The sequence below is a fragment of the Ruditapes philippinarum genome, unplaced genomic scaffold (genome assembly GCF_026571515.1).
Source record: "Ruditapes philippinarum isolate M1 unplaced genomic scaffold, ASM2657151v2 ctg3894_1_1_1_1, whole genome shotgun sequence".
Lineage (NCBI taxonomy): Eukaryota > Metazoa > Mollusca > Bivalvia > Venerida > Veneridae > Ruditapes > Ruditapes philippinarum.
Window position 1 is genome coordinate 114,330 of NW_026859779.1, and position 10,406 is coordinate 124,735.

Consider the following 10,406-nt stretch of genomic DNA (forward strand, 5'->3'; position numbering starts at 1 on the left):
TTCCTATTTTGTTAACCCATTAAAGTTATTTCCCTTTTTCAGTATTTGTTAATCCATTAAAGTTTTGTTCTGCAATAATTCTGAAGATTTTCCTTCTTTTTGTTAACCCATAAAATTTTTGTTCTACAATAATTATGAAGATTTTAAAAGATAACAGTGGGGGCAAATATTATGATTTTAGGGTTTATACTGACTTGGTAACAAGTACAATCATGTATTATACTATTTTAATTGTATTCCATAGAATGCTAGGAACCAATTCACACATAAAGTTTAGAAAATGCTGGTTCCCAGAATCTTGTAACAAGTATTATACTACATGTATTTTAATTTTATTCCATAGAATGCTAGGAACCAATATTTATTTGGAATATTTCTGGTATCTATTCTCCTAGACTTATTCTATTACAACTGATATTTCATACAATAGAATGCAAGGAACCAGTCTCAGTTTGGAATGAGGTTGGTGAGACGGTCCCCAGGATATAAGCCTGTAGATAAGGGATATAAGCCATTGAAGGAGACAAATTTAAGACAGAAAGGGGAAGCAACCCAGAAGTCAATCACTACAAGAATTTGACAACTCTAGTATGAATGAAATGCACTGATGTGATTTGAGATTTTTTTGCAGTTGATATTTTTGCAGTAAATTTTTTTGCCGTTACTTTTGCAGTGAATTGCAGTTGAAGCATTAATGTGTCCAAACACTACGGCCCCCACATTGTAACCTGCACCTTTTGGTTCTGGGTCAAAACAGACTTATAGTCTATCACAAATATACTACATATACATATGAGCCGTGTCATGACAAAACCAACATAGTGCGTTTGCGACCAGCATGGATCCAGACCAGCCTGCGCATCCGCGCAGTCTGATCAGGATCCATGCTGTTCGCTATCAGTTTCTCTATTTGTAATAGGGTTGGTAAGCGAACAGCATGGATCCTGATCAGACTGCGCGGATGCGCAGGCTGGTCTGGATCCATGCTGGTCGCAAACCCACTATGTTTGTTTTGTCGTGACACGGCTCATATATATTTCATTGAGTCTGAAAATAATACTATAAATTGACTAGGTTTATTTTTTCTTTTGAGGAATTCTTTAGCATTTTTTTGTTTAATAGTATAAATGTTGTTTTATACCACAAACAATCAGAAAAAATTTCATAAAAAATAAATAAATAAGATTGAATTCCAAGGAAAGACATTTTTTTATTGTCTATATATATCACTCTATAATTTTGACATTCATTGCTGATCGTTTTGAATCCTGTCAGCAAAACAGTGAATGTATAAATTTTATTTGAGGAAGTTAAGATTCATTTTAGATATAAAATGATAATTTTCAAGGTTTTACACGTGTCAACCACAGACTGAAATTATGTACTGGGATACATCAGAAGTCTTCCGCTAAGAAAACTACTAAACATGACCATAAAGGAATCAGTGTGACTGAATCAAGTCAAAGGAACAAAAAAAAAATATAATTTTAAGATGGTTAAACTATCTGTACAATTTATATTTTGTTCTTATATACAATTACATGCAATGCTAGTATGTAAATAACTTTTACAGAGTTATAGCTATTGAATATGTTTTTATTTCACAAATTAATGAATGATTGTAAAAATATATGACATTCATTGAAACAAAGTTTTTTCAGTAATTACTATTACTGTAAATTACATTTAATATATAACTAGTTTGAACTTTAGTAATTTTCAAGGCTACATAGAGACATAGTCACATTTCATAGAAACTTTTTACTGATTTGAAAAGTTAACATCATGTCATACTCATGAAATGGTTGATATATACCTTTCAAATTTTATTTCTTTCAAATGTCTGCAGGTAAAAACATGTATATAATAGAGATGTAAGTTCTCCTACCAGCTTCTCTAATATTGAAATAAAATATTAGAAAGGTTATTTCCCCTTGCTGTGAAAGTTATATTGATTAACACTACCAGGCTGTGTGAATATTTGTGGGCACATTTACCCTTTAAATCCTTCCCGTGATACCTATAACAATTACCTTTGTCACCAGTATAGTTCCATATAAATGAAATGAGTATTGTGGTGAAATTTTATGTCTTGATGGCATTTTATTTTAAAGACACTCAAACCGCAATGTTAAAGTGTGGGATAGTAGCTTTAAAACAATGAGTTCCATTTAACAGAACATTTCTAAATATAGTCTGACTGAATAGGGAAAAAGTAAAGATCATGATCAGATGGCGTAAATGTGCCAGCTAATCATGGTCTGCACTGGTCGGATGGATAGCTTCTGTTACCACAAGCCGGCTAATGGTTAATTTCATTCCCCCCAACCCCTTCCTCCCGATGCACTTATCTTCCGTTGAATATGAAATACTATGTTATTTTAAGGCATTATAGTTGTGAAAATGCACAAGTGTTACTTTTTTGCTTACATTAACATGAAACAAGCTGTTGAATAGTAACATGTCTGTTTATTTGCTTTGACCTAACACACAATACACCTGTCTTGTTACTGTTATACCAGTAAAAGTTTATTAAAATTTTTATGCACATTTTAATTGTTAACTGAAATAAGGCAGTTCTAGTCAAAACCGAGAAATGCTACTTTCAAACAGAAATTATGTAGAACTTTTGCCTGGGTGCCTTACCCTCAATGCACTACTACATGACATGTATACTGAAATTTTCTCCAATGGCTTTGTTAGCTCACCAGAGCCGAAGGCTCAGGGTGAGCTATTAGTATCAAAGGGGGATGCTCCGGCGTCCGTCGTCATGCGTCAACAATCGTCTTCTTCTCTGAAACTACTAAGCAGATTTACTTCAAATTTGGTCTGTAGCATCCTTGTGACAGTCACACTTGAATTTGCTCATGTCATTCCAATTGGCCCCTTTTAGGGGTCAGCAGAGCTAAAAATAGAAAAACCTTTAAACATCTTCTTCTACAGAACTAATGGATGGATGATCACCAAACTTTGTCTGTAGCATTCTTGGGTAGTCTTTTATCAAGTTTGCTCATATTAATTTGATTGGCCCCTTTTAGGGGTCTCTAGGGCTAAAAATAGAAAAACCTTTAAACATCTTCTTCTACAGAACTAATGGATGGATGATCACCAAACTTTGTCTGTAGCATTCTTGGGTAGTCTTTTATCAAGTTTGCTCATATTAATTTGATTGGCCCCTTTTAGGGGCCGCTAAAGCTAAAAATAGAAAAACCTTTAAACGTCTATTTCTACAGAACTAATTGATGGATGATCACCAAACTTTGTCTGTAGCATTCTTGGGTAGTCTTTTATCAAGTTTGCTCATATTAATTTGATTGGCCCCTTTTAGGGGATGCTAAAGCTAAAAATAGAAATACCTTTAAATGTCTATTTCTACAGAACTAATTGATGGATGATCACCAAACTTTGTCTGTAGCATTCTTGGGTAATCTTTTATCAAGTTTGCTCACATTAATTTGATTGACCCCTTTTAGGGACCGCTAAAGCTAAAAATAGAAAAACCTTTAAACATCTCCTACTTCAGAACCAATTGATGGATGATCACCAAACTTTGTCTGTAGCATTCTTGGGTAGTTTGCTTATATTAATTTGATTGGCCCCTTTTAGGGGCCACTAAAGCTAAAAATAGGAAAAACCTTCGAACATTATTTCCTACTGAAATAATTGATAGATGATCACCAAACTTTGTAGCATTCTTAGGTAGTCTTTTATCAAGTTTGCTTATATTAATTTGATTAGCCCCGTTTAAGCTAAATCTTAAATGCCCCAGGTCATGGCATTTCTTCAAATTATTGTTTAAACATATTCTATGCTCAAGTTTAATATGAGAATATATTGACATTCTAACACTGAAAAGCAGTTGTTTCTGGTGAGTGACTCAGGGCCATCATGGCCCTCTTGTTTGTATTCTTTAATTGGCATAGGGTAACAAACCTCTTAATTTTTTCCAGCTCACGGTTCATAACATGCTTTACTTTTTTGAAGGCATAAAACAAAATATGTGCTATCTCCTGAACACAGTCCAGCTTTGTGATGTCTTCTGACACATCATTTTGTGCACTTTAATCCAGTTGGTTTAGGTTACACATTTACTGAAATCTTTAATGTTGTGACTAATCATTTATGTCACAGGCAATCGGTGCGTGGCTAGGATAGTATACATGTACATGACCACGCCCACTTATTTTTTTATAAATATTTTTTTTCTTATTAATAAAATATTTTTTTTATTCAAAATGTTTTTAAAATATCTTATTTTCAATAAATCAACAAAGAAAATTTGTTTTTAAAAAAATTCATCCATATATACTATTAATATAGTAAAGGTAGAAAGGTTCGCCAGCGGGCCTACCACCAGGCCTTATGTTACCTCCCAGATCTTTGTTAATTGTCAACCAATTTTCACCAAATAAAGTGCAATCTACGCAGAAATGATTTCTCTTTCGAAAAATGTACAATATTAGAACAGTTGGTACGACAAAAGATGGAATTTTAAAGCGAAAATGCACTTTTTGTCTAGGTCGGCCATCGCTTGACCGAGCCGAAAGTAGACGATTTGAACATAAATCGATCTTTTTCTTAATAACAAACTAATGTCAGTGCATGCAAACAGTTGAAATAGAAAAGGCAGCTATAATACTATAAAAACATTTTGAATAAAAAAATATTTTATTAATAAGAAAAAAAAATATTTATAAAAAAATAAGTGGGCGTGGTCATGTACATGTATACTATCCTAGCCACGCACCGATTGCCTGTGATTTATGTAACTAACTGCTGCAAGAGAGTGCACCTGAAATTGTCCATAAGGTTGATAAATATTGCATTTTTAAATTAAAAAAGATAATAGTTCTTTTAATTTTTGCTGGGCATATTTTTTTAAGCAGTTACATGATAATTAATTTAACATTTAAAACCTTAATGTTATTTTCATATGTGGTTGATCAGCATTAGTTTTTATGCAGACTTGACAAGAGGAATCGTGTTCATTTTTATGTCAACTTATTATGCTGCTCGCAGACATCCCTGTGATATAAAATTTAAAATTTCTAAGATATCATTATTAGCTTTTGGGCAGATTATTTTGAAGAAAAGGAATTTTTAGTTTATGGCAACTTTGATTATATATAGCTAAGGTTTTTCTTCATCATTTTTATTTGTATTTACAGGAAACACAATTCTCTGGTACCAATGTTGCGACAAGGAAGAATGTATCTACATCCAGTGTGCCAGGAACCAAAAGTTCAGTTACCACGGTGAAAGTGAGCCGGACTCATTCAGAATCTATCGTTAACGGTGATAAGTTATCACCATGGCATGTCAGCCAATCGAAAGACAAAAAAGTCGAAAGAAAAGTCACTCTTACTACAGAATTGTGAAAGGATAAAAAAAAAATGTTCAGAAATATATATATATTTGAATATTTGTAATTGTGTACACAGGATGTGTTTTTTTCTGGATTTAGTTTTTTTGATATTTCTTGGAATTATGGGAAGACTGAAGAGCTTTACCCAGAATTCCTTACAGGAAGTTAGATGTGTAAATGAAATGGAACGAAGTGGCATAAATGTAGATGATCTCTTTGAGACTGGAATTTCAGAATCGGAACAAAGTTCAGAAAAAGAAATTCATAGAATTTTATCTTTTATTGTTGCTTGAAATTTGCAATTTTACACATATCAACTGTTGTTGTAATTTACATTTAAAATGTTTGCTTCATGTTTAAAAACAACAACAAACGAAGAATGTGACCAATATTTTACATGTTGAATTTTCAGCTTTTATTCTGAGACATTCCAGGTTGAAATTTTGTACAAATATTGTAATTTTTACAGAAAATTTTGTTGTTTTGAATATTTTTAACAAATATTTCTTTATATTTTTATTGCCAAAACTCTTTTTCTGTTTATATTTCAATTGATAATCTACTTGATATTTCATAGTGATCACTAATGCAATATGCTGCTTGCCGCCAATGTCTTTTTTTTAAAGCTGCATGCCTCCAGATAAACCAAATATTTCAAGAAAATCAAACTTGAGAAAAGTACTGAGATGTTAAGAAAAGTGAAAAGATAAAAGATTAAGATAATAATATCCATGTTATGTGCATTTATTACTGATTTTGCAGTATTTTTCACCATATTTCTACTGCGTTACTAACACAGTTAAGGTTATTTCTGCATATTTTGACCTCTTAGGTTAATTACATGGGTTGTAAGTGCTGTTTTCAATGTGAAAATTATTTCCTTTGTTCACTTAACAATACTTAACTTTTTAATATATTTTAAAAAATGTCATGAAAATTAGCATAAATCTGGAGGTGTGCTGCTTTAAGTAAAACAATTTATAGGGTCTTAAAGAAATATGTGATTCATTAAAAACTTTCAATTGTTAATAAACACGGAAAACAAAGGTACAAATTTTGCTTAGCTTATATAAATAGCTTCTAAATGCAAACTGAGTATGGCCAACTCACTTGATATGTGACATATGTAACAACGGTCAGCCACACTCAGAATGCTGGACAAAATGTTTCTAAGGCTTTCATGTACATTCATTTTTTTCAGACTTTTGTAAGTTCTTTTCTCAATTGCAATATGGATTATGTGTGTTTGTGTCACTAGTTTTTACATGTATTTTGTTACCCCACTTGAAGAGAAATGGATTTGTTTGTTTCACAGGTTGTAAATGCAATATTTTGTAAACCTCTTCATACAAGTATATTCATTTGTATAAACAATTTAACATATTTACATAATTTAGTATATCAAAGCATGCATTATTTAAAAAAATAAAAACATTATTTAGATTTAAGATATATATATTTTTAAAGTACTTTTACAACTTTAATAAAAGAGTTTTAAAACCAGTCTATTGCATGCTGATTTTTGATTGGATAATTTTTAAATTTCGAATTTGAAATTGACCAATAGCAAGGCAGCAAAATTCAGACTGGTTTTTTGACTTGTACATTTTACTCTGGATACGATATATGTATATACAGTTTTACTATACCACATTATTGTCTTATAGCAAAAAAGGCAAGGATATGAAAAGACTTGTTTATTTCAAGAACTTGCCATGAATTTTATTTCAGTTTGACATTTTCATGTTGTTTACAGAAAATAGTATACTTCAGCAATGAGATGCTTAGTTCAAAAATGTCCATTGTCAGTCATATTGAAATTTATTTTATACACCTTCTTACTGTACAATAACTGGGTTATTACATGGTATGGGAAATGGATATGGACAATTCAATATAACACTTCTAACTCATAGAAACCTTTTTGTTTAAATTTTCATAGCCTTCTCAATTCTTAATTTCCTATGATAAAATAATAACTAGATCCTGGTTGGCCAGTTCATATTTTCTAAAGTTTGCTAACTGTGCAATATCAAAATTAAATGCATAGTTTTTACTGTTTCTTTGAAATTTCATTTGGGTATTTGTGCAATTAGATATCTAATTGACCAATAGGAATACATTTATTTATAAATTCAAAGTCATGTTTTATGGTTTTATAAATCAGATATTGCACTAGAATTGGGTGATATTGCACACTTGATATGTTATAGTCTTTGTTTTAGTGATTTTAATACATATCTTAATTCTGAAATCAGCATAATTTTTACTTTTGCCATTTTAATTCATGTTTTTAGAATACATTCCCTCATAAAGTTTGCTAAACATTTTTTTCTAACTTCTTTTAGATATTTTAGATTGTAAATTATATATATATTTTTTAAAAGATTGGTTTATTTTATTTGAATGATATGTGGGTATTAATTCTGTTTTTTGATAAAGATGGTAAAAGGGTTTACTTTAGTCAGCAGTCTTAAAGTTAAATTGTAGGAATTCTATTATTGAATACATATCAGTTTTTAGAGGTTGGCTTAAATTGTAATACAATTTTTTTTCTAATAAAAACAACAACAACAAAAATACGATTTGATATGAAAGTTAATTTGGAAAATAGAAATTAAACATAAGCAAAAATTGAATTAATTTTTTATTTCTTTGATTTTTCCCCCCATATTTTGTAGATAAAACTTAGATTGGAAAATTTTATTAATGTTTTTTGTGCTTTTATTGTTTTTATTGGGAGCTTATTTCACATAAAATCTTTTAATTTAATCATAAAAACTGGCAGTCAAAGTAACTTGTTTAAACTTTAATTTGATAGATATCAGTTTAATCATAATGCAATGCTTAATGTGTGAGGGGTTTTCTGTAAGTCTATAGTGCCATTCAGTATTGTAAATAGAGTTGTTTCCCCTTTTTCACTATCCCGCTCCATGTTTCATTTCTTTTTCTACTTTTTGTGAAATATATTTCCAGTCTATTGTACATATCATACCTAAAGATGGGCACTTTGTATGCACAAGTCTTTGATAATAGCACATTATTGTATCATATGTTATATTTGCCTGCATATATCTGCCTTGTTGTATATGATAGCTTAAAAGAATTGCACACATTTTTGTTTCTTGTTTGTTTGGAAGTGTATTGTGAATCCAGATAATACAAAGCCCTTCTTTTAATAAAAGGGTATAAAGCTATATTTGGCAGACTGTTCTCGCCAAAATACAAGAATAAAGCTAAATTTCTTTTGGTAAATTTAAAATTTTCGACAACAAAAATAAATGAAATTAATTTTATCGTAAACAGAATTCTTACAGTTGTACCTAAATTAGTAGAATCATTAGCATAACATTCAGAACAACTTGTAATTCATTTTTGCAGTAGGAAGAAATAAATATGGCTGCTAAAAATTTTGTTGTGCTTGCAAATGTGAGCCTTGTTTGCTAACCCTAACTTAGTAAATATAGTAATGGGATATTTTTGTTATAGAGCATTTTATTCTGGATAATCCCAATTTAAATTGCTATAGAATATTTTTGTCATGGAACTATTAATTCTTTTAACTGTTTCATCTTTCTTGAAATACTGAGACACAGTTTGTCACTTATAGTTTTATGTGGGTTTTTCCTAAATTTTAATAATGTATTTAAATGAGTGGACAGGCAGAATGCAGAGCAAAATGAGCATTTTCTTGAGAACAGAGAAAAAAGAATCCTATGTTATTGGATGCTTTGTCTTACAGATTTATTTTCTGCTCTACTTAGCTTATATACATGTTGTATTATATATAATGAGCCGCGTCACGACAAAACCAACATAATGCGTTTGCGACCAGCATGGATCCAGACCAGCCTGCACATCCGCGCAGTCTGATCAGGATCCATGTTGTTCGCTATCAGTTTCTCTACTCATAATAAAGTTGGTAAGCGAACAGCATGGATCCTGATCAGACTGCGCAGATGGGCAGGCTGGTCTGGATCCACGCTAGTCGCAAACCCATTATGTTGGGTTTGTCGTGACGCGGCTCATATATGTTAGAAAGAATTGGATTTTAAATTTTTTTTGAAATGTAAAGATAGCTTACAAAGTTACTGGTATTTGTGCAGAAGGTTTTATTCAAACTTTGAAGACACTTTACATGTTATTTTAGTTGTTTTTAAACATGTTGTTTTATATAATATGTAAACCCTTGATTTTAGAGGTACAAAGTACATATCAACAATGATTGTTTTGTTGTTCAAATTTTGTGGTGTCTGATTTTGTGCAGTCTTATGTTATTTTTTTTTTCATCCCTGAAAGTGAATTATGTTATAGTTAGTGTAAAACTGTTAGAGAAGTGTGATGTCTTGGATTTTATAAATAGTGATTTTTTTACAGAAATAATTACATATCAGAACAGGTTGTGGCCTAATTAATGGAAATAGTGCCTAAATATGATTTGTTTTTATGTACAAATGAAGTCTATTTATATATTGCATTCCAGTTTAACAGGTACATTATTCATCAAATTTGTCTCTGTTTTATACAAAATGAGACTCATATTTTTTTTTCGATTTTTCGAACTTTGGTGAATAATGAACTGCCATTAATTTATAAACATTTTCTATTCATATGAAGTTCCTATATCTTAAGAAGTAAGTTTACCCTAACCAAAGTGATAAGCCTTTGCCACTTGTATAGACTCAGGCCAGCCTACACACCTGTGCAGCCTGACCAGGCTCTATACCATTTGAAGCTAAATTGAATTTTGAGTCTGTATTCTGATATTGTAATCCCTTAAACTTCTAATGGACTGTTCCAAATTCAAAGCAGGGCAGATCCATTACATGAAATCAGAAGGTTCAGGACTAAGTCTAAAATGCTAGAATGATACAGTTATGGAAAGCCTGTAGCACCAGTGATGTGTTGTCAGGCTGGCCTGAATATCTTTATAGGCAGAGTAGATAAAACCTCAGGCTAAAATTTTAATGCATATCAAGCATGACTGTGAAGGGTTAGGGTTAAGTTTATTTCTAAGGATACTAATAATGAATAAAAAAGC

General features: G+C 31.1%; 1 protein-coding gene across 5 annotated transcripts in view; it reads left to right on the top strand.

Annotated features, from left to right (window-relative positions):
• The window catches only part of LOC132757902 (band 4.1-like protein 5), a 50,878-nt gene extending 41,226 nt beyond the window's left edge, over positions 1-9,652 (top strand). For 3 of the 5 annotated variants that reach the window (XM_060749396.1, XM_060749401.1, XM_060749399.1), the window contains one exon: positions 5,169-9,652. In XM_060749396.1, the coding sequence (XP_060605379.1) occupies positions 5,169-5,378 (210 nt within the window). In that variant the 3' untranslated portion in view covers positions 5,379-9,652. Of the gene's footprint in view, positions 1-430; positions 589-1,849; positions 1,875-5,168 lie in introns of all 5 variants that reach the window. The other 2 variants (XM_060749400.1, XM_060749397.1) reach the window with 2 other exon arrangements.
• The last annotated feature ends 754 nt before the right edge of the window (positions 9,653-10,406 follow it).